Source organism: Carcharodon carcharias, chromosome 22 (assembly GCF_017639515.1).
Source record: "Carcharodon carcharias isolate sCarCar2 chromosome 22, sCarCar2.pri, whole genome shotgun sequence".
Classification (NCBI taxonomy): Eukaryota; Metazoa; Chordata; class Chondrichthyes; order Lamniformes; family Lamnidae; genus Carcharodon; species Carcharodon carcharias.
In genome coordinates, this window is record NC_054488.1 from 8801499 (window position 1) to 8827154 (window position 25656).

The 25656-nt window shown below is 43.9% G+C and overlaps 1 protein-coding gene across 1 annotated transcript in view; it reads right to left on the reverse strand.

Annotated features, from left to right (window-relative positions):
* Positions 1-424: 424 nt before the first annotated feature.
* The window catches only part of LOC121293556 (E3 ubiquitin/ISG15 ligase TRIM25-like), a 32870-nt gene continuing 7638 nt past the window's right edge, over positions 425-25656 (reverse strand). Inside the window, exons 5-12 of the mRNA XM_041216586.1 lie at positions 24431-24505; positions 19984-20088; positions 15796-15888; positions 14375-14485; positions 11217-11308; positions 8168-8255; positions 4850-4980; positions 425-2647 (exon numbers count right to left, since the gene is read on the reverse strand). Coding sequence (XP_041072520.1) covers positions 2549-2647; positions 4850-4980; positions 8168-8255; positions 11217-11308; positions 14375-14485; positions 15796-15888; positions 19984-20088; positions 24431-24505 — 794 coding nt within the window. The 3' untranslated portion in view covers positions 425-2548. The remainder of the gene's footprint in view (positions 2648-4849; positions 4981-8167; positions 8256-11216; positions 11309-14374; positions 14486-15795; positions 15889-19983; positions 20089-24430; positions 24506-25656) is intronic.

A 25656-nucleotide genomic window follows, 5' to 3' on the forward strand; every position in this document is an offset into this window, starting at 1 on the left:
TCCCTGGAGTAGTGGGCATTTTTAACAAAGAAGGATGAGACCCATTAACACTTGATGTGGTAAAGTCAGTTCTGGTGATCGGTGAGTGAAACATAGAAACATTGAAAACAGGAGCAAGAGTAGCTCAATCGGCCCTTTGAGCTTGCTCCACCATTCAACATGATCATAGCTGATCCTCTATCTCAATGCCATACTCCCGCACTCTCCCCATACCCCTTGAGTTCAGAAATCTACCTATTTCCTTCTTAAATGTATTCTTCAGAGACTTGGCCTCCACAGACTTCTGTGGTAGAGAAGTCCACAGGTTCACCACCCTGGGAGTGAAGAAGTTTCTCCTCATCCCAGTGCTAAATGGCCTACCCCATATCCTGAGACTGTGACCCCTTGTTCCAGACCCCCCAGCCGGAGGAAACATCATCCCTGCACCCAGTCTGTCCATCCCTGTCTGAATTTTATACGTTTCAATGAGATCTCCTCTCATTCTTCTAAACTCCAGTGAATACAGGCCTAGTCGGCCCAATTTCTCCTCATACGACAATCCTGCCATTGTAGAAGTGGCCCAGATAAGCCCACGTCTGCAAAGGAAGCAAAGCGGGGCCATTATGGGGAAGTGATCAGCAAGGGAGAGAGGAACAACTTCACTGGGGACAACGATGTTAGGGTCGACAAGAGGGAATACTGTGGCAAATGAGAGCCCAAAAACTAGACAGCAGCTGACAGTGCCATTGTAGAAACTAGTGGAGAATGTTTTATCAATCAGCAGTCTAAACACACAACATTTCATATCTGGCAGTGCAATCTTGTCTGGCCATGGGATATGGGAACAAGGTGCAGTTCAGTCAACATTCACCTATGTAAATCCTGCAAAGACTCTATTCTGCTCAAACACTTCTCTGAAAGTTATTCATCTTATCTCAAGTTCTGCAAGTTTTCAAAAGATCACAGCTGACTGGTTTGGTGAACCAGCTTCAAATTCCTGCATTTTAATATCTCACTTTTTCTGCTTGTTTCTGCAGGTAATGATTTGTGAATACTTTTGTTTAACAATCTTGCTCGTTTTAAAAGCGTTTCCAACAGTATTGCTGATAATATCCACTTTCTCAAAGGACACAACAACAAAGGACTTGACCACACGAGGTCATCTTTCAATTTCGAGGGAGTGAGGATTTGCCTGTAGGACTGTTTGCACTAGACATGAGAAAGAGTTAACGGAGTGAGCGCCAATTGTAACAATGGACTTTGCAGGTAAGCTCCCTGAAATCACTGAAGAAGCAATTGAGGGACGTTGTGACGTGTGAAGGACCAAATGGGCCTTCTAAACAACTTGAGCTAAGATGAGCTGATTGGCCTTCGTCATCTCTAATTCATTTCATATCAAAACTGATTTTTAGTCCCTTGGCAAATTTTCATTGGTCTATAGTAACCTCTATCTAGGTGGTCACATGGCCCTTTTGGACATCGATGCATGAACGGATTTCAAGAGTAGCATCAAACCCACATCGGCTTGGGACTTGGCAAGTCTGCATCGTTTCGACAGCTTGCTGTCAGAATTGAAGCCGGAAAGGCTGTGAGATATTATCATCAAATTGCTTGGGCGTGTTGTTTTCAAATCCCTCCATTTTCAATTCAACAGGTGGTACTTGGACTGGACAGGGATTGTACAGGGAGCTTCTTTGGAGCTCACTCCAACAACTCCCCACCCCGACCAGAACATACCCAGCGAGGCAGGTGGCTCTCCGTTGTCTCTCTCTCTCTCGCCACGTAAGCTGCCAGCGGAACTGTGACCAGCAGTGGTTACAGGTGAAGCCCCCAAGCCGAGCTGAAGCTCTTGACACAGATTGCTGGTTTGGAAACTTGCCAGGTTCTCAGGCTAAGATGTATGTTCCCAGAAGGTAAAAAATATATTTCACAGTATAAGGCAGATGGCTTACAGCATTTTAAATTGTACTTATAAAATGTACTGTGTAAGTGGAGAGTGATGCTGTCTCTGCCAAAAGGTTAAAGTAAAAAAAAATTGTATATGCCTGTTTTTTAAAAAATATATATTTTTACACACATCTATTAAAAACTCCTATTTTTCAAGGTGAATTCCTTAAAGTGAAGGATGTCAGTACTGGGGAATTTAAGAGATATCAGTTTCTCACATTCACTACCAGCACTCCCAGCTTTAGTGCAGCCTAGGCTAGATGAAGAGGTAAAACCCCCTTTCTCTGCTTCAACTATACACCTTTAATCATAGACTCAGACAAACATCCCCCCTAATACCGTGTGACAACTCTATGCCCAGCTACCCTCCTGGCTTCTCCAAGTGATGATTGGGAATTCAGTGCTAACCCCAGTGCTAGATTGTGGACAGTTTTGTTTGGTGGACACCTGACCAACTTCCAACTTCACCAAAAGACCCTGCGAGTTGTCAGATTTCTGCCTGTGCTAGATTGAAAACTTGGGAGATGAAAGAGCAGTGCGTTAATCCCGCTCTGCAGTCAAGACCTTCCTGCAAACTAATTGCACAGCAGCTTCTTGGTGAAAACTGCCTGCTCGCTGCTTCTCATTTCTTCTGTTTACAGGTAGCCGCAACCAGATTTGTTCTCTGGAGGAAATCTTTCTGAGCCTGATGCCTCTGCAAAACCACCACAGCTTCATCAACCTAGGCAGAACCACAGAGCAGAAAGATGGTGAGCATATCAGGAGGAGCACTGAGCATAATGGAGTTAATACAATTGACATCCTTAACGGGATTATTAAATAATTCATCAGATTAAGCAGAGCACTGCAAATGATTTATGTTAATAATGTGGATTCTTAATTCATTTAGCATCAGTAACAGGGGTCATCATTCCAGAAACAAGATAAAGAATTACATTTAAATATAACCTGCAGCGAGCCTGGTTGTGATCCCTTCATTGACAAGTACAATGACCAAACCATGAATCAATAGAAGCCACTGGAAATAAGTTACGATCGATTGGTGTCAAGCTGGTGAGAGGGGGAAGACGACGATGGGAAGGTAGCTGGTGTTAATCTATAAACAGTCAAATTCCATCATACAAATTACGGACATCCAGTACTGGATAAGCAGAAATTTCCTCCAACTAAATATTGGAAAGACCAAAGTCATTTTCTTCAGGCCCAGCCGCAAACTCCACTCTCTTGTCACTGAGCCCATCTCTTTCTCTGGCTGAGGCTGAGGCTGAACTAGACTTGGCGCAGCTTCGATGTTGTCTCTGACCCCAAGGGAAGGTTTTGATCACATGTCTGTGCCAACACCAAGCCTATTTCCACCTCTGTGCCATCACCTGACTCCCTACCCCCTTCCTCTGCTCATCTGCTGCTGATACCCTCATCCATGCCTTGGCTACCACTGGACTTGACAATTCCGATGTATTCCTGTCTGGACTCCCACATTCCACTCTTTATAAACTCAAGTTCATTTTAAAGTTCATTCTGCCTGTATCCTAACTTGCAGCAAATCCCGTTCGTGCATCACCCTTATGCTCGCTGACATATAATGACTCCCTGTCCTGCAATATCTCAACTTTACAATTCCCAAACATGCTTTCAAATCTCTCCTTGGCCTCACCCCTCCCTATCCCTGGAGCCTCCTCCTGCCTGACAACCACCCTAGATCTCTGCACCCCATCCAATTTTGGCCTCTTGCGCGTCCCCGATTTTAATCGCTTAAGCGAGAACGTGGTATAGTGGCAATGTCTCTGGACTACTAGCCCAGAGGCTCTGGGGACATGGGCTCAAATTCCACCCTTAAACTCAATTACTATATATCTGGAATATAAATCGAGTCTCAATAATGGTGACCATGACAACAATCATCAACTGTTGTGAAAAACCATCTGGTTCACCAATGTCCTTTAGGGAAGGAAGTCTGCCATCCTTACCTGGTCTGGCTTCCATGTGACCCCAGACCCACGGCATTGTGGTTGACTCTTAACTGCTCTGAAGTGGCCTAGCAAGCCACTCGGTTCAAGGGCAACAAAAGCTGACCTTGCCAGCGATGCCCAAATCCTGGTGAATGAATAAAGCAAATGGCGGCCGTGCCTTCAGCTGCTGAGGGCCAAAGGTCTGGAATTTCTTCTTTAAACCTCTCCTTCCTCCTTCAGAGCACTGCTTGAAACCGAGCTCTTTGACCAAGCTTTTGGTGATCTGCCCTAATATCCTCTTACGGGGAATGGTGTCCAATCTTGTTTGATGACGCTGCTGTGAAGCTCTCTGGGACATTTTACTACGCTAAAGGCGCTCTATCAATGCAAGTTGGTGTTGAGGGGAGGGTTTGTTAGTAGATTAGCTGCATGTCAAACATTGAACTGGCCTGTGAATTTATTTCAACCGTTTTCGATTTTAAATTCGAAAATGAAGATCGCCATTTTGGAATCAGGTAAACAACGTTGAAAACAAACACTCCATTGGTTAGTAAACTAACCACGTTCTTTCCCACCTCCAACTCAAATATCCCTTTGCTTTGTAATACATTAATTCCTATAGATACAGGAGCATTATTTTAAAATATGCAAACCTGATTATTTCATATGGCATTACTCAAGGTATCATGGTAATAAAATAATTAACAATTATTTATAAATGTATTTATTTAAAATAAGAACCTTATTTTAATATTAGCACTCCCAACTGCAGCTTATTCATATGGATCCAAAATCCTACCCAACCCATCCACTCTAAATTAACACACGAGATTCCAACCCATCCACTCTAAATTAACACATGAGATTCCAACCCGTCCACTCTAAATTAACACACGAGATTCCAACCCATCCACTCTAAATTAACACATGAGATTCCAACCCATCCACTCTAAATTGCACCATTTCAAGGTTACCTTTGAGTGAAGAGAATCCGAGCACTCCAAATACTGTAGTAATTCCGAGTTATCCAACTCCAGCAGCATTCCAGTGATTTTTCCCGCCAAGGAAGGATGTAGAATTTGTACTAATGGGAAAAGTCGTTCCCCTGTAAGTATGTTGACAGGACAGAAGGTGAATCTTAGTAAATATTAATGAAACGCCTGTAGCAAAACCAAAAATATGTAAGGATTTTTTTTTCATGTTTCTTTGGAACTTTCAAAAGGTTCTTTGACGGGGTTTGGGCGTTGTTGGCTGGGCCAGCATTTGTTGACCATCCTTGAGCTGCCTCCTTGAACCGCTGCAGTCCATGTGGCGTAGGTACACCCACGTTGCTGTTAGGAATGAAGGGAGTTCCAGGATTTTGACCCAGTGACAGTGAAGGAACAATGTTGTCGTTCCAAGTCAGGATGGAGTGTGACTTGGAGGGGAACCTCGCAGGTGGTGGTGTTCCATATGTCCGTTACACTTGTCCTTCTGGATGGTAGAGGTCGTGGATCTGGAAGGTGCTGTCGAAGGAGCCTTGGTGAGTTGCTGCAGTGCATCTTGTAGATGGTACACACTGCTGCCACTGTACGTCAGTGGTGGAGGGAGTGAATGTTTAAGGTGGTGGATGGGGTGCTGATCAAGTGGGTTGCTTGGTCCTCGATGGTGTCAAGCTTCTTGAGTGTTGTTGGAGCTGCACTCATCCAGACAAACAGAGTATTCCATCACACTTGTGCCTTGTAGATGATAGACAGGCACTGCGGAGTCAGGAGATGTGTTACTCGCTGCAGAATTCCGAGCTTCTGATCTACTCTTGCAGCCACAGTATTTGTATGGTTGTTCCAGTGTAGTTTCTGGTCAATGATAAAGGATTTGGCTAGTGGGGGAATTCATCGATGGTAATGCCATTGAACATCAAGGGGAGATGGTTAGATTCTCTCTTGTTGGAGATGGTCATTACCTGGCACTTGTGTGGTACAAATATTGGTTGCCACTAAACAGCCCGAGCCTGAATGTTGTCCAGATCTTGCTACATATGGACAGGGGTTGCTTCAGTATATGAAGAGTTGCGAATGGTGCTAACATTGTACAATCATCAGTGGACACCCCCCTTCTGATGGAGGGGAGGTTACTGATGAAGCAACTGAAGATGGTTGGGCCTAGGACACTACCCTGAGGAACTCCTGCAGCGATGTCCTGGGACTGAGATGACTGACCCCCAACAGCCACAACCATTCTTTTAGTGCGAGATACAACTCCAATCAATGAAGAATTTTTCCCCTGATTCCCATTGACTTCAAATTTTGTGAGGGTTCCTTGATGCCACACTCAGTCAAATGCTGTCTTGATGTAAAGGGCAGTCGCTCTCACCTGACCTCTGGAATCAGCCCTTTTGTCTATGCTTGAACCAAGGCTGTAATGAGGTCCTGGGCCAAGTGGCTCTCGCAGAATTCAAACTGAACGTCAGTGAGCAGGTCATTGCTGTGTAAGTGCAGCTTGACAGCACTGTCGACAACCCTTTCCATCACTTTGCTGACGATCGAAAGTAGGCTGATTGGTGCTAATTGACCGAGTTGGATTTGTCCTGTTTTTTTGTGGACAAGACATACCTGAGCAATTTTCAAAATTGTCAGATAGATGCTAATGTTGTATCTGTACTGGAACAGCGTGGCTAGTTCTGGAAGCCAAGTCTTCAGTACTATTGCTGGAATATTATGAGGGCCCATAGTCTTTGCAGTATCCAGTGCCTTCAGCCATTACTTGGTACCACATGGACTGAATCGAATTGACTGAAGACTGGCATCTGTGATGGTAGGGACCTCAGGAAGAGGCTGAGATGGATCATCCACTCGGCACCTCTGGCTGAAGATAGTTACAAATGCTTTGACCTTGTCATTTGCACTGATGTGCAGGGCTCCTTCATCATTGAGGATGGGGATATTTGTGGATATTTGTGAACTTCCTCCAGTTAGCTGTTTAATTGTCCACCACCACTCACTACTGGATGTGGCAGGACTGCAGAGCTTAGATATGATCTGTTGGTTGTGGGATCACTTAACTCTGGAGAAGTGAATTCACAAACCTCCAGATCAGGCGACAGAGGGTAAGGAGGTTAGGAGTACAGTACTTGGCAACTAGCTTTAGAAAAAAATTGAAAACTGCAGTTAACTTTCCTTCCTCACATTATACTCCATATACTTAATAGCTTGACTCCATTCCCCAGCCAGTAGCATCTACAATAATCAGACCACTGGGGTAATCTCACTAACACACTTGAACAAAGTATTCAATCTGTCAGAATATCTTCCCATTCCATCCGATAGTGATTCCCAGTTGCTCCACATCCTTTGTGTGATGGTCCACACAGGTGAGAGAACCAAGAGTTTTGGAATGGAAACCTTTTGTGGAGCGAAGTTTGATTAAGAGGTAGGACTGAATCCATTCTTTGTGCAAGAGTCGACCAACCATTTGTTGAACAGGAAATGGTGAATTAATCGGTATCTATTCTAGTCAATTGTTGTATTCAACATAGAGGATTCAAAATTTAAAATGAACAAAATCCCCTCCCTCCTCTTGATGCTCTGATTGGGATTCTTGTCTTCATTATCAGGATCCAATCTGGGTGAATGAAGACTGAGAAAAAGTTCAGACTGATGTTATGTCTCAGGCTACTGAGCAGATTGATACTGAATGAGATGAACTTCCGTTGTCATATTCATGCCATCACCAAGACCACATATTTCCACCTCCAAAACATTGCTTAACTTCGCTCGCGTCTCAGCTCATCTGCTGCTGAAACCCTCACTCCTGCATTCGTTACCTGTAGACTTGACTATTCTAACACATTCCTGGCTGGTGTCCCCAACTGTCAGTCGCCGTAAACTTGAAGTCAAAAAACGTAGAAATATAGAAAATAGGAGCAGAAGTGGGTCATTCAGCCCTTCGAGCCTGCCCTGCCACTCAGTACCAAAATACGGCGGCCCCTGTCTTAACTCGTAGCAAGTCCTGTTTCCCCAACAATCCTGTGCTCATTGACCTACACTGGCTCAGTCATGCAACATCTTAATTTTGAAATTTTCATCCTTGTTTTCAAATCCTTCCATTTCTCTGTAATCTCCTCTAATGCCACAGCCTCCCCAAGATATATTCCTCTAATTCTGGCCTCTTTGTGTATTCCCAATTATAATTGGTCCATCATTGGTGGCTTAAGGTGCCAAGGCTCAATGCTCCAGAATACCCTCCCTACACCTCTCCAATTCACTTTCCTCCTTTAAGACACTTCTTAAAACCTACCTCTAAATTTTACATACCCAGTAGTTGCTTCTGCTCCTGGAAGGGGAGTGCCGAAAGCACTGTGGCTGTGAGAGGCTCCTGCTCCTTAATTGAAGTAGTAGAAACCTGCAGTGAAAAAACAGTAAGAGAATTAGTGGAACATTAATTAGGTTATGTATTCACTGGCTGGACATGCTCCCTGCTGCATTTTGCCCCTAAAAAGATGGTGGCCACACATGCTCCCTGCTGCATTTTGCCCCTATAAAGATGGTGGCCGCACATGCTCCCTACTGAATTTTGCCCCTATAAAGATGGCGGCCGCACATGCTCCCTGCTGCATTTTGCCCCTATAAAGATGGCGGCCGCACATGCTCCCTGCTGCATTTTGCTCCTATAAAGATGGCAGCCGCACATGCCCCCTGCTGCATTTTGCCCCTATAAAGATGGCGGCCGCACATGCCCTCTGCTGCACTTTGCCACTGTAAAGATGGTGGCTGTGCCATGCTTCTCTGGGGTATTCAAAACTTATGGCTGACAGCAGGAGTGCGGCTGCACAAATAACTTTAGAAATACAGGTCAAATTCAATCCCGGGGAGAAACACGATGGGACACGGGACAATGAGCGAAATTACGGGACGATCCCATAACAAAATAGGACAGTTGGTCACCCAACCAGGGGAGTGCCGAAAGCACTGTGGCTGTGAGAGGCTCCTGCTCCTTAATTGAAGTAGTAGAAGGCTGCAGTGAAAAAACAGTAAGAGAATTAGTGGAACATTAATTAGATTATGTATTCACTGGCTGGACATGCTCCCTGCTGCATTTTGCCCCTAAATCCACCACCAGCATCCTTCCTACAGCAAATGGCCTTTGCCAGCATCTTCTGGGAAAAGCATTTGAAAACCATTTTTAAAAAAATGATTAGTACATGTGATTTGAGCTGAACGAGAACTTGTCAAAGTTTCTCCCATGTGATAGAATGTATGAAAATTCTTGTGTCCGTACCCACTTTCTGTCTACAATGTCTTACTTCTCGTTGTCACATTTTGTCACCCGCAGTGTCCACGCCTAAGTTCCTGTGCACATTTCTAACATCATTCCCCATAAACTGGTCATGTGAACTACACCCAGTGGTGGTGCTGTGGAGCCTCAGTTTGTTTTCTCGGCCTGCTCTTCAGGCTGTCTGCTTTTAACTAACGTGCCCTCTCCGTTCCCCAACCTGCTATACCATTTGCTATTTTAAATACAAATACCACGAAAGTAATTGTATAAAAATAAAGGGAAAAATGTATCAATTGAAAATAGTGATTAAATTACATCTGTGAATCCTGGTTCGACCATTGCTTGTCCAGCATCCCTTAAGACCATAATAAAAACAGAAAATGCTGGTAAAACTCATCAGCACCGGCAGCACCTGTGGAGAGAGAAACAGAGTTAATGCTACGAGTCCGTAAGACTCAGAAGACAAACTCTGTTTTTCTCTCTCCACAGACGCTGTCAGACCTGCTGAGCTTTTCCAGCATTTTCTGTTTTTGTTTCAGATTTCCAGCATCTGCGGTATTTTGATTTTGGCCCGCAGACTATATCTGATCCTGACAGGAGATCGATCAGCCATTGAGAGGCCAAAGGGAACCTTGGGCCCCCACAGGAGGTGAGGAAGGAGGTGGGGCTGACCTGAGAATTTCGCGGGTTGTGTCAGGCCTGACGCCTGATGCCTTCCCGCTTCCACTGGAAGTAAGTTCCGGGCGAGAAGGCCCAGCCCCCACCCCTCCACCTCCACTGGAATCCCTTAAGTGGCCAATTAATGGCCACTCAAGGACCTCTTCCAGCTCCACTGCCTTTTTCCCAGCTCCAGGCAGGCCTGCCGACATGTGACCTGCACATCTGGTAAAACTCCGTGGGCTGCATATCAGCTGGGGGTATGTTCAAGGGAGGAGGGGTGGTCTCTTGACCCTGCACTAATCTCTGCATGATCGAGGGCATGGACATAGGGGCAGGGAGGTGGCTGCAGACAGGCAACCCACTGCCCTTGCTGCTGATGCCCCCATGGCCACCCTGTCCATGTGATGCCCACTCTGCAAAATACCTCCCCCCCTCCATTCACCTCAACAGCAATTACCTTTTCCTGGGTCGCTCCATGATCCTGGGTCTCCAGAGGGTGTTGGAGTGCTATACCGGCAGCAGCCACAGCCTCCTCCGTGGCGCTGCTGAGTGCAAGAGCCGCCGGCCTCTGATTAGCCGACAACTCTTGCCGGGTGGGAAGTCGCCTTCCAGGGTCCTCAGTCTGGAGGAAGGCCCACCACCGTCTCCCTACCCGCCTGATGGGCAGAAGATACGCTGGGCCTTCCTCCTCAGAGTCAGCATGGATGTCTCGCCATCTTTTCAAGTAGCGAACGAAACGCCTGCTGAGAATGGAAGATTCCGCCCAGTGTTCTTTTAAAGGCTATCCCATTGCCGACATACCTAGATGTTATTTGTCTAATCCCAAAAGTTTTAGATTGTAGACCAATATAAAATAAAACATCAACTGTCAGATGTGATTCTGCGATTGGGAAGCACTTGCTGAACAATCCTGTGTGTGCTAATAGCTACACTGACAATGAATTTAAAATAATCAGTCAAACTCCTAATGTGGCTCATTTATGCTTGCTAGAAGTGATATACATTCATAGACAGGGACCCATTCTCTGCAAACAAAAGGAATATGTTCATCAATCTTTGTGCCTTTTTTGAGTCACCCAGGAGCGTGGGGAGCCTATTGTTTCCCCATTGCTTTCTCCATGGCAACATCACAACAGAGTTGACTTGCAACCCAATCAGCACCCTTTTCTCCTGCAATATAAACTGTTGCGATCGTTTGAAATTTGGCATTCTTGCATTTGTCCTGAGGCAACATGTCTCTCTTTTCAGCAATATTCAAGATCCTTATGAAACAAAGCCCCTCGGCAGCAACAGTCACGAGTTGAATGTGCTGAAACTGTCCCTATGTTAAGATGTGTAACTGAAAATGTCTCATTGGACCAAATGGAGTGCAGCAAAACAAATTAAACCTAGTCATACCAAAGGCGATCGCAAAGAAACTGTTCATACCTGGCACCTGCTCCGAGTTGGCAGAGGTATTGTTGGCAGGACAAGAGGAGCTCTACAAGGAGCAATGGTGTAACGGCTACTCATTACCATGCCTGAAATACAAGAATGATGTTTCACGTCTTGAGAGTTTGCTATAAAATATCGTTCAAAATCTATCACATTTCTCTTTTCATGGGTCTTGAGAATCCTAAGTGTTCAGGCTGCTTCCTCTGTTACAAATTGTACTACCAAGCATGGGAAGTAGTTAGTTCAAGCATCAAGAATGTTTTTAGGAATCCAATTAATTTACTAAATATTAGTTATCCCTACACAATGTCTCTTAACGTGCTTTCTTTCTTGGGTACTGAGAACTACTATCCTGGGGTGACCAATCTTTAGAAAACAGTTATGTATTCAATCAAAAAGTTAACTTCAGTCAAAGTTAATTTTCTTAAACCCTGGGAAATGTGTACGAATAATCACTTATACAGGAGTACCACAATGGCATGCTATCAACAACAATTTGCATTTAGATAGCCTTTTTAACGTAGTAAGACTTCCTAATGCGCCTCCCAGGAGTGTAATCAGATTAAATTTGATACCAAGTCAGAGAGATATTAGGACAGGTGTCAAAAGCTTCAGCAAAGAGATATTAAGGAGCATCGTAAAGGCAGAGAGAGAGAGTGACACACAGGATAACACATTGGTATAGAATCATAGCATGATACAGTATAAAAGGAGGCCATTCAGCCCAGTTAGTCCCATTCCCTACCCTTTTCTCATAGCCCTGCAAATGTTTTCCTAAGTATTAGTAATTCAATTCCCTTGTGGAAGTTATTATTAAATCTGCTTCTATCACCTTTCAGGCAGTGCATTCCCGATCTTAACACAACGCTGATAAAAACATTTCTCACCTTGCCTCTTGTTCATTTGCCAATGATCTTAAATTGTGTTCTCTGGTTACTGACCCTTCTGCCACTGGAAATGGTTTCTCCTCACTTACTCTAGCAAAACCCTTCACGATTTTGAACTCCTCTATTCAATGACCCTTTATGTTAATGGGACATATAAGATTCTGAAGGGGCTTGACAGGGCAGATGCTGACAGGACATTCCCCTTTGTGGGAGAAACTAGAGGCACAGTTTAAAAATAAGGGGTATCCCATTTAAGGTGGAGATGAGAAGGATTTTTTTCTCTCAGAGGGTTGTGAATCTTTGGAACTCTCTTCTCCAGACAGAATGGTGGAGGCCGGGTTAATGCATATTTTTAAGGCAGAGGCAAATAGATTCTTGACTAACAAGGGGGTCAAAGGCTATCTGAGGTGGGTGGGAATGTGGAATTGAGGCCACATTCAGGTCGGCCATGATCTTATTGAATAGCAGATCAGGTTCGAGGGGCCGAATGGCCTATTCCTGCTTGTATTGCTTACAATCATATTAAATTCTCTGCCCTAGAGAGGAAATTCCAAAGCTTAGGGCCCAAGCAGCTGAAGGCACTGCTGTCAATACTGAAGTGAAGCGAAGTGGAGTTATTTCAGGGGGTCAGAATTGGGAGAGTGGAGGTGGGGGACAGCTCAGGGGTTGTGCTGGAGGGGATTAGACAAACAGAGGGGTAAGGTCATAGCTAACAACAAAGGGAAATGCTGCTCAAGGACAACAAACATTTATCGCTTCCGCTAAATATAGGAATAAACACAATACAAAGACATTAAGTTGACAATTTAATGGGCTGTAACTTCCGAGTCCCTCAGCATCGGATTTGGGGGGGGTGGGTGTTATCTCAAAGATGCGCTGGGGAATCCCTCTGGGAAGTTCCCAGGTAAGGGTTTGCATGGTAATTGCCCAGAAGTTTACACTTCCTCTGGAAAATTGCAGTGTGCTGGGAACCATCCGAAAATGGGGTTTAAATCACAAACTTTGGATGGTTCTGCAGGGATTATACCAATAGTTAACCAGAAAAAATTAGAATTAAAACCTTTCTAACTTCTGGGTAACAATTGTAAAGATCCAGACAACCCCACGGGACTCCCCCAGCTCCCACAACATCCACCTCCCTGAACCCTGAACCCCCAGCAATCCCCAACCCATACCCCCTGACCTCTGACTCCCACGACCCAGCCCCCACTCCAGATCCTCCAACCCCCAATCGCCTATCCCCAAACCCCTGACCTCCAATCCCCCCACACCCCTGACCTGATTCCCCCACACCCTCCCCACCCACCCCCACCAACCTCCGGCCCCCTCAACCCCCACTCCCCAAACCCACATCCCCCAACTTCCCCAACACCCACCCCACAACCTCTGAACCCTCTGACCTCCGACACCCCCCCATCACTCGACCTCCGATCCTCCCATCCCCTAACCCCTGACCTCCGACACCGCCCCCGCCTCCCCCAACCGGACCTCCCACCGACCCCAAACCCCCCTACTTCCCAGACCTCCGCCACCACCCCTCCTCTCCCGGCCTCCGATCCACTCATCCCCCCAACCTCCGACATCCACCAGCAGCCCCCCAGGACCTCCAACCTACAACACCAACCCCGACCTCCGATCCCCCTACTCCCCACCCCCCGAAGTTCTGACACCCCCCTCGACCCCGAACCAAAACCTCCCTGGAACTCCAACACCCGTGACCTCTGATCTCCCACCCCCTGCCTCTGACCTCCTCAACCCCCAACCCACATTCCCCAACCTCCAACCCTCTGACCTCCGACGCGCTCCCATCCTCCAACCTGCGATCCCCCCATTCCCCACCACCCCTACATCTCAAGTCCCACTCCAGAGACTTGCCCACATAATCCAGGCTCACGTTCCAGTGTAGTCCTGCGAAAGTGCTGCACTGTCAAACGTGCCATTTTTTCAGCAAACTGAGGCCTTAGCTGCCCTCTCTGGTCTAGATCTCAAGACGCTATTTTGAAACAAGGTGGACAAGTCCCCCACATGGTCCTGGCCGATATTAATTCTTCAAATAACATCACCATAAAAAAAAATGCAACGTTGGTGGGATCTTGCTGTGCACAAACTGGCCGTCGCATTTCCCATGTAACAACAGTAACTACACCTTGGATATATTTCCTTGGATGCAAAGCATCCTGAGGTTGTAAAAGGCATTACTTAAATGCAAGTCTTTCTTTGGAGTGTTTCTGGTGCTTCACTCTCACAGAATGTTTCCATCCTTACCCCTCTGCTGGTTGCCTGGGACTCCCCTATGACCTTGAGCACTGGCTACTGAGGTCGACGACGGCCAAGTCATGACCCTGTGGACATCATTTGGCAAAGACTGGAAAGAAGCTAAAAGACAAAAACCAAATCCTTTTTTTTTAAACCAAAGTCATGTTTCGATATTTTTGAATGTTCGCCACTAACAGCATTTGGAGGAAAAAAAGTAGTTATATTTACACCCTGGCTTTCTAAATCATGTACATTTAATTAAGAGTAGGCATAGCGATGACTCAAATGATGGAAAACTCAGCCATGATGGTGCTTTTCACAAAGACTGTAGACCAGACCACCCCCCACCATCCCCCCTACCCCTTCAAGCTTGTGCCAAAACAATAGTGTACATATGGCCTTTTGCTGGCTTTTGCCTGCTTTTGTTATGCATGAGGTTTCCTTGATATATATGCCATTTCAGCTAATCCTCTGCCAAAATCCTTCGCTGCTCATTCACGTGGCTTCCCATGCCTCACCCAAAAGACCAGAGAATCAGAACAGTTACACCCAGGTTATAAGTTTGCCTAGGCCACTTTAAGCAGAGCAGGACTCAAACTCCTGTTTCTGCTTCTTAATGGAGATGTTTTTAAAGCAGTGTTTCCCTTGATCGCATTCCATTTGAAAAACACATACCGCATCAATTAGGAACAACACGATGAATTATGCCAAACGCATTATTAAATAATATACCATAATATAAGGAAAATACACATCTCTCTGCACCGTGTAGTCATACCTCAATGTTTCTCTTCACTACTTCAACTGTAAGCGCATTTGTACAGTAATATCAGGCAAACAGCTCACAGCGGACAGCAGGGAAACAAATTATATTGTAAAAAAGAATGTTTTATTTGATTTTTAATTTTTCGATATCAAGAAAGCCATTGGTATTAGAATATATTATGACACTTATTGGAGTCGGCATAAAGAAATGGTGTTAGTAGATTCATGATTTAAAGCAATTTGGTAATAAGTCTTTCCCTGACATTGCTGCTTTCACTTTCCAGCACATTTTATGCCCATCAAGCTGCTGCTAAAAGACCAGTTTAACATTTTCCATTTTGCACACCAGCCATCATGTCAGATGTCTCACTGCCAATCGGACTGCCAATCTAAGGCTGAAATAGAAGCAGTTGGTGCTTCAAATCCACGCCCACTAGGGATTGAAACGAGACAGCCGAAACACATTCCGCGCAAGATTCTCCTGAGCATAACGGGCTCTCTCTTCATCAGGTTGGAATGGATTTGAACCCAGTTCCCAGAGCTGAAAGGCTAATGTCTCACGGGCGGCACAACCCAGCGTCCACTCCCCCGGCCGTTTGCACTGTAACCTTGGCGTTGAGTACACGCACTTAATGTCGAACACTAATAACTGCAGGGCTCCTTACCATTTATCTGAGGAGTTACCATCGTCCAAAGACCTGGAGATGGTATTAAAGGTTGTTGGTGGGCACCAGGGTTTGACACGGACTGGAAATCAGCTGAAACATTAAAATAAAACGTTCTTCCTTAAAACCACTAAACGCACAAAGTTTAGGAAAAAAAATTCATAAGATGCAGTTTAAAATCCAATAAATTCATGAGGTATTTACATAACTGGCAAATTCTCACAGCCAGAAGTGCAATTAAATGTGGAAATTTGGAAGTTGTTGTCAGAGATACCCCATCCCTCCACAGGGCGAGGTGGTATTGTCACTGGACTAGTATTCCAGATGGGTAATAAGTGCTGGCCTAGCCAGTGACCCCCACGTCCCATGAATAAATTAAAAAAGAGGATGCACTATGGCAATAGACCCATATAGACTCAGCACCGATATGAATGCAATGGCATAATACTGCCTATTAGTTCCTCACTAAAGCCACCAGAAAAAAAGGGGAGCTGGTGCATTCAGGAGTATGAGAGGTTTTAATGGCGGAATAAGTGACAATGACCCCTCTGACCCTGAAAAATTAATTTTACAATTGTGGAGTCTCATTCTCAGAAGATTTTTTTTTAAATAATAGTTTTGCTTGTTCTGTCTATCTCTTTCAATCCTATTAATCCCATCTATATTTCCTAATCTTTATTTTGCTTTCTATGCATGACTTAAATCTAAATTATATTTCCTGCTTCACACATCCTGATTTAGATTCTTCATGTTTCGTGTGCAGAATTGGATGAAGAGGCGTTTCTTCGCCTGTTCATAGATGCCCTGTAGAGGGATCCACACTGGATCAGAAATCGGATTGGACCAAGTCTGTGCTCTAAGGACCACAAAGATTTTGTGGGCAGCTTCAGTGAAGTGACAGCAAGTGCCATTCCTTCACTGCCAAATACAAAATCTAGGCCATTTTCATGAAATACTTGCCATGGTCATCTCACAAAAATATAGCATTATCTTGCTTTTGCAACTTTTCAGTGGTTGCTCTTTAGTGGCATTACAAATAAGGAGTGAAGGCCGTGTGCAGTCTTCAGTTGAAAGGGGGTAGATTGAAGTAGCTCATGCAGACAGAATTCAAGCACCAGTTTAAACCCACTGATTCTGTCCTTGTTTTTATTTACCATGACAAAATTTATGGTGACTTGGAAAGTAGAGTTGGTGAAATTCAACAGACCAAGAAGGTAGGCAACACAAAACTAAGGTCCTGCAGTGCCACCACTAGTGGGAGGGTATAATTATAACGTGACAAGTTTACATAAGTAGTTTCCACTATAACTACGAGTAGTAGAATTCAATGACACAGAATGCATGGAGACACAATTTTTTTGGGATATACATTCAATTGCTAGATTATATCCAGCCAGAATTAGGTTATTGCATGATATAACTGAATAAATACTTCACAATGTTCATGGACAACATTACTTTGCATATTAACTTTCCCATTAAAATCTGAATATCTGGTCATGGGATATGAATCTATTGCAGAGAAGAGTGAGAGTTATTGTGCTAATTGTTATTTATATATTACTTTTCTATCTATGAATGTTGACATCTGCTGAACCTCCTCCTTATTCTACTAGATGGACCAAGGGTACATATGATATTGAGGGGGGTGGGGTAAGGGGGGTGGGGTGTGGAGAGGGTGGGTGTGGAGAGGGTGGGTGTGGAGGGTGGAGTGGGGAGCGGGTCATAACACATGGCTAAATTCTAGAGAGTAAAGATAAACGAAAGCAAAATTAAAGAACTAAAAATAACAGATGTACAATAATGAAGTTAGAGAATTGAAGAAAGATACATAAATCCTGCAAACTAAGGACTTAAGTGGAAGATAAAAGCCAAATATTGCGGATGCTGGAAATTTGAAATAATAACAGAAAATGCTGTAAAAACCCAGCAGGTCTGGAAGCATTTGTGAGGAGAGAACCAGAGTTAACGTTTCCAGTCCAATATGACTCTCCTTCAGAACTCTCCGAAGAAGAGTTATATTGGATTTGAAACGTTAATTCTGTCTCTCCCTCCACAGATGTTAGCAGGCCCACTGAGTTTTTCCAGCACCTTCTGTTCTTACTTACATGGATGATGTAATAAACCTGAGAAATTATTAAGCTAGGTGAGAGCATGGATAAAGTAAACTTGGATATATGAGAGCACTTCAATGCAGAGTTACTTGTTTAGGTAAAGCAAGCTTCACATCTCACAAAACTTAGAGTTAAAACTTTTAAATCAGAAGCACCAAGCAGTGTGAAGAGTCATTCTAACATTTACTTTTTTCATTTGTTCATGGGATGCAAGCATCACTGTCAAGGTGAACAATTGTTACCCATCTCTAATTGCCCTCGGGTCTGGAGTCTGGAGTCACATGTCGGTCAGATCAGGTAAGGATGGCAGATTTCCTTCACTAAAGGACATTAGTGACCCGTTTGGTATTTTCAGCAATCAGTGATAGCCTCATGGTCACCATGACTGAGACTAGCTTTCAAATCCAGATTTTCTTTTCAATTAATTAAATTTTATTAATTAAATTAAAATTCCATCAGTTGCCGTGGTAGAATTTGAACCCACGTACCCAGAGCAGTAAAAGCAAAATACTGCAGATGCTGGAAATATGAAATAATAACAGAAAATGCTGGAAGAGGAACGTTTGACAACTCTGGGTCTATACTTGATGGAGTTTAGAAGGATGAGGGGGGATCTGATTGAAACTTACAGAATACTGAAAGGCCTGGATAGAGTGGACGCGGGGAAGAAGTTTCCATTATTAGGAGAGACTAGGACCCGAGGGCACAGCCTCAGAGTAAAGGGAAGACCTTTTAGAACAGAGATGAGGAGAAACTTCTTTAGCCAGAGAGTGGTGAATCTATGGAATTCATTGCCACAGAAGGCTGTGGAGGCCAGGTCATTGAGTGTATTTAAGACCGAGATAGATAGGTTCTTGATTGGTAAAGGGATCAAAGGTTATGGGGAGAAGGTGGGAGAATGGGGTTGAGAAACTTATCAGCCATGATTGAATGGCAGAGCAGACTTGATGGGCCGAATGGCCTAATTTCTGCTCCTATGTCTGATGATCTTATAAAAGCTCAGCAGGTCTGACAGCATCTGTGGAGAGAGAAGCAGACTTAACGTTTTGAGTCCGCACGACTGGTCTGAAGAAGAGTCATATGGACTCGAAACATTAACTCTGTTTCTCTCTCCACAGATGCTGTCAGACCTGCTGAGTTTTTCCAGCATTTTCTGTTTTTGCTTCCCGGAGCATTAACCTGAACCTCTAACCCAGTGACATTACCGCTACCCCACCGTCTCCCCTTTATGTACAATAATTTCTAACTTAATGTTGTAGTTGTATTCCTGAATAGCTCTTTAAGCGAAACAACATTAAGCAGATCAGATTTTCCCATCACAATCTACAGCTGTAGTTAGGTACTTTAGGACCTTTATCATCAGAATAAAAATGTTAAACCACTATAAATTGAAAGTACTGTACATTCCTACTACATTCATGAACCAAATAATTTTTAAAATAAATTAAAATATAAAAGAAATACATTATAAATGTAAATAAATATTTAAAAAATTACACTCATCAGCCACGTGGTGTCAGTCGCCAGGCTCCATCTAGTGGCAGATGTTGGTCAGTGCGCGGAGCAGCTGAAGTTGTCCTGGGACTTTGGTGCTTCCTGAGAGCAGGAACGGGAGTGAGGGGGAAGGGGAACAAGCTGAAGCAACCCTGGCATTGGCAACAGACTTTAAAAGGTGAGAACAGAGGGTGGGGGGATGGGAGCCAGGGGAAGAGGGACTTCAGGACTGAGGGCGGGAGCAGAGGGGAAGAGAAGCCAGCTGAAGAAGTCATCAGCGGTGGGAACGGACACTGGGACTTGGACTACAGCACTGTACAAAAGCCGGGGGAAAGAGGAGCAACAGAAGAGGCCGCCTGTGGTGGACAGCGCAGCGGAAAAGGGCAGAAAATACCACGCGCGCATGTGGGATGTGCAAACCACAGAACAGGAAGTCTGTGACAAACAATGTTATCATGAACATCACAACATTAAACGCCTATACGTGACAGAGAAACAAGGTTGACTGAGTCAATGTTTAATGGGGGACGTATTGTAGTGATATTCAGCATCATACATCCAATTATTATATATTCCTTACCAGTTATCGGAGAAGCTGGGATTGGCCAAAAGCCCCGAGGGAGTGATGGTACTAAAGGGTGAGAAGCGCTGCAAAGACTAATAGATGATACGGGCTGGAAATCAACTGGAACAGAAAACAAGTTAAATGTGAAGCTGCCACATCGTTTTTGTTAACACACACCAAGTATCACAAATATTTACTTTTCTACTAAAAGTTACATTCAGGGCATCTCGCAAAACTGGACATGCTCCCTTCGTTGAACAGGCTCAAGATTCTCATGAACTGAAACTTAACCTTATTCTTGCTGGGATTTATGTGTAGGAAGTCTCTGCACCCACCTTATAGCCTTTTACCACCACCTCATAAATGGAAATCGTATCAGATATGCACTGTATACAAGAGCAGTTTGAATGAATGAGACCGTTCGGTCTGAATTCATTCAATTAGTAAATCTCTACAGCATCTAATGATATCTTACATGATTCAAAAGTTTTGTCTCCATGATTCCATCCAAAAGTCTGTTCTAGGTTTTGACTTTTCTTAGTATGAAGGACTTACAGGTATCAGTCTTAAATTTACCAATAGAACCTGTGCTCTTCATGTCCTCCTCCTACAATTTAATTTAATGAAACATTCTGGTTTTACCTTACCGTACCAAAAACTATCCTGTGTACCTCTCCAAGATCTGGTGACTCTTTCCCAGTCTCAGGGCAATGGGAATGGGTGGCAACATCCAACAAAAGACAGTTCTCCACGACCGTCCCCACTCCGGGTATTGCTCTCGCAGCTTTTGTGGAGGCTTTGTTTCAGACAGAGGCCTCCTTTTCAATATGCTAACGGAGGAGCCACAACACCATTCTGAGATACCAGATGGTCTCACTCATGCTCTGCCCCATGGGTATGAAGTGTAGAGCAGCCTAAACAGTGGATCACAGGAACACGAGAATTAGGAGCCCCTTGGATCCTCGAGCTGGCTTCACCATTCAATAAGATTATGGCTGACCTAACTGTGGCCTCAACTCCACATTCCTGTCTTTCCCCCTGTAACCCTTAACTCCCCTTCTCGATCAAAAATTTGTCTAAATCGAGCTTGAATTTTTCAATGAACCAGCCTCCACTGCTCTCTGGGGAAGAGAATTCCAAACACTAATGACCCTCGGGGAAAAAAAAATGTCCACATCTCAGTCTTAAATGGGAGACCCCAAATTTTTAAACTGTGTCCCCTAGTTCTAGACTCCCCCCCACTAGGGGAAACACCTCACTGCAGGCCACTCAAGGAAAGCTAAGTAAAATCATCTTTAAAAAAGACATTTTATTGGGCTAGAAGGAACACAAGTTTTGATGCCTCCCTCAGATTCTTCTGATTTCCTCCCTTTAACTCATTAGTTCCAGCTCAGCTCTATAGAGGAGCTGCCAAATTTCCCACTCACCCCGATTGTCTCTACAAGCATCTCCTCCCACAGCAGGAAGGCTATTTTTCTGCAGTCCTTATGCTCAAAACCTCTCCTATTCCCCTTACGCCTCTGTGAATTATCTTGGGACATCTTTCCAAGCTAAAGCTCCTATATTAAAAAGTCAAGTTGTTGTTGAAGGCTGACACCTCAATACAGTATTGAGGGAGTGCTACACTGTCAGAATTGCCGGCTTGCTGGCGTTAGAGCAGACACGTCTGCACTATATCAGGGGGACGTCCTGGATAATATTTATCCCTCAACAACCATCACAAAAGTAAATTATCTGGTCAATATCACATTATAGTTTGTGGGAGCTTGCTATGCACAAACTGGCTGCTGTTTCCTACATGACAATAGTAATTACACTTCAAAAGTACTCCATTGGCTGTAAAGCGCTTCGAGATGTTCTGAGGTTGTGAAAGACACTAAATAAATGCAAGTCTCTCTTTCTCGTTGTTTAAAACAGGAATCAGACTTGTACCCCTTTTCTGCAGCGCTTGAACATTACTCTCATTTCCTGGCAACCAGAACCGGGCCTAATATTCAAGATGCAGCCTGGCCAGAACATTGTATTTTGACCCCAATAGGTGGTAAAACATCACATCAAACTTATAGACCACATATTTCAAACTAAGTTGCAAATCAGTTATTATAAAGAAGAAATACGTGCTAAAGCAAGTTAAATCAGCAGATAGAGTGACTAAAACAGCACATAACACTCTTAAATCCTTTAACTGTTTTCTGAGAGTGAAAAATAAAGCATTCAAGATGCTTCTTTTCCTTTTTCAAATCTTTTTCATGTGAGTAGCAAGTTCTGTCTTGTCACAGGCACATGGAAACGCATTTATGAGCACTCCAAACTGGTGTGCAGATATAGCTGGTCTCCACAAGCTCTTGGACGTCAGCACCAAGAATTTGCTCCTCACCTTCCTTCGAGGAAGCCCCAAGCCCTTTCACGACAGGCAGCTAAGGGAGTTTATAATCAATGGTGTTTGCAGGCAAAGAGACCATGGCTTGCTGCCCCTTTCTCATCTGCTCAATTCTCAATCAATAACTCGCACATGACCAGATAGCATCAGCCTTGCCGGGGAAGCTTTTTAACCCCCCAAATTCGATTTTGAATCTTTCAAATCTGGTCATTGTGAATTTCAACGTGCACAACTGGTCAACCAGCAAGAGTCACGCAAATATCTGCCATTTTAATCCAGTTTCATGAATGTGAATGTTGAGTGTTGCTGAAAAAAGACCTTTTGTTGAAGCTTTTTGTCTTGCACTCATCAGGACCATCACAAGAAAAACACCAATGTCAGGGGAACAATAACTTTTATACTGAATGAGAAGAGTGCTGATTGGCTGGCAAGTCGACTCTGATTGGTAGAGGCTGCTACGATTATTCTTATTATCATTAGTCAGCAACACTCAAGTTCCATTCTACCAAATGACTAAATGTGTATGTTATAAAATAGTAGAGAAAAAACACTGCATTTCTGTATCACCTTATCACATCCATGCAAGTTCCAAAGGATGGATTTAAAGTGCAGTCAGGGGAAGCTAGGTAAGTACATGAGGGAGAAAGGATTAAAAGGATATGTTGATAGGATTAGAACCATAGAAAAGTCACGGTGCAGAAATAGGCCAGTCAGCCCAGTCAAAAAGAGAAAAAAGAAACTAGCCGCTCATTTCAATCCCTCTTTCCAGCAGGTTACAGCACTTCTGATACAGATCCAGGTAGCTTTTAAATGAATTAAACGTCTCAGCTTCAACCACCAATTCAGGCAGTGAATTCCAGACATCCACCACCCACTGGATGAAAAATTTTCCTCCTGTCCCCTCTAATCCTTCTACCAATCACCTTAAATCTTTGCCCCCTGGTAATTGACCCCTCAGCTAGGGGAAACAAGTCCTTCCTGTCTACCCTATCTAGGCCCTTCATAATTTTGTCCACCTCAATTAGGTAATCCCTTAGCCTCTTCTGTCCTAAGGAACACAACCGTAGCCTATCCAATCCCTCCTCATAACTGCAATTTTCAAGCCCTGGCAACATTCTCGTAAATCTCCTCTGCATTCTCTCCAGAGCAATTATGTCCTTCCTGTAATGTAGTGACCAGAACTGTATACAAAGTTCCAGCTGTGCCCAACCAGCGTTTTATACAGTTCCAACATTACATCCCTGCTTTTGTATTCTGTACCTCATCCAATAAAGGAAAGCATTCCATATGCTTTCTTTATCACCTTATCCACCTGTCCTGCCACCTTCAGGGACCTGTAGACATGTACTCCAAGACCTCTCACTTCCTCAACCCCTCTCAATATCCTCCCGTTTATTGAGTATCCCCTTGCTTTGTTTGCCCTCCCCAAATGCATTACCTCACGCTTTTCCGAATTAAATTCCATTTGCTACTTCTCCGCCCACTCTACCAAACCATTGATATCATTCTGAAGTCGACAGCTATCCTCTTCACTATCAACTACATGGCCAATTTTTGCGTCATCTGCAAATCTCCCGATCATGCCTCTGACGTTTTTTTAGATGAAGTAGGATGGGAGCAGGTGAGAATGCAGCATTAGCATCAGCAATGTCCATCTGGACAGAATGGCCTGTTTCTGGGCTGTACAATGCTATCTTCATCTATGTGACGTTGGCAAAAACTGCAACCAATTTGCGGCAGGTCCCACAAACAGCAAATCTGCTCCAGACATTGTTGGTTTCAGGAGGAGCATTGCACAGGATATCAGGAGAATTCCGACCTCGTCATCAAATAGAGCCATGGGATCTTTTACACCTGAGCGGCCACACGGCCTTCAGTTTCAATACCAATGAAACGATGACACTTCCCCAAAAATAAAAACAAGACGACACTCCCTCAGTACAGCACCAACGTGTCAACCCAATGTTAAAGTCTTAGCTCGGGGTTCGAAGTGACAAGGATGACTCAGTGGCAGCAGTACTAGTAACTGAGCCAAGCTGACAAATATTTTTGATTGTAATTGCGAGTCAAAAGAAACCTTACTCTTTTGCTGAGATGCTGCAGATGTTGAACTGCATGGCTGATGTAATTTGGGATGTTGACTATTAGCCAAGGGGCCTGAAATACAGCAGAGAAAAATATTTTATTCAAATAATGGTGAAACAACCTTGAAGTAAGCCAAATAGTAAGAAAAAAAAATATCTCTTGTTAAACCCAGAAGCAAAGGGCAGGCTTTTCCGATTGCTATGAATTAGCTATAAGTTATAACTGATATCAGGTCTCTCAAACCTTGACAATGTCCATTTTCACAAATTGCCATAGTGTTCATCAAAAAGAAATTGAGGGCGGAATACAAAGTACAAAATGTTTTGTGAAATAGGGTTAGCATCAGATCAACAAAAGAATACACAGTAACCTATACCAACGCATGTAAAATGGTTACTTGGCACCGTTCAGTGATGAATTTACATAGACCTTTGGTTTGCACAGATTAAACACAGCTTGCCAAAGCTAAAAGATGTTGCACTTTTCAGCATTAAAATATTCACAGCACAAAACTATTAATTTATCATTTCACTTTTCCCACTTTCTGGATGTATTACAAACTTCGAATTGGCAGTTTAAAGTCATGAGTATCTCATCTGTTAGACACGGATAATATAGAGCAAGAGGATTGTAGTAATTGTAGCTTTAAGGAACGTAGTGACTGTAGATTTAAGACTTATTGTGTTGTATAGTATCAGGTGACACTGTGAACCAATCAGCTCCAAGCATGGGGAACGTTAGAGTGGGAGTTCTTCTTCTAGTTGTGGAGCTTGATGGAAGCATGTAACTGCTGCTGCAGCCTGTAAATAAAATTTGATGTTTCTAATGAGAAACCTGCCTGGAAAATCAAGTCCATAACAAAGATCCTAACCTTTGCTGAGTCAACCGATGTCAGGCAAAGCTGCAGGGAAAGAGAAAGAGGGAAAAGGATTAAAATTGAACTCAGAAGCCCCGGGTAAAGGAATGGGAGCTAAATAGGAATCCTTCAACAAAACGGTGTGTGTGTTTTGTTTTTATTTGTTTTTTGGGATGTGAGCATCGCTGGTAAGGTCAGTATTTATTGCCTATCGCTAGTTGCCCTTGAGAAGGTGGTGGTGAGTCACTGCAGTCCACGTTATGCAAGTACACACACAGCACTGTTAGGGAGGGTGCAAAAGAATGTATCTGTGCATGGCGCCACTGGAAATAAGATTGGGCTTGACTGTAATGCCTTTCATAATCGC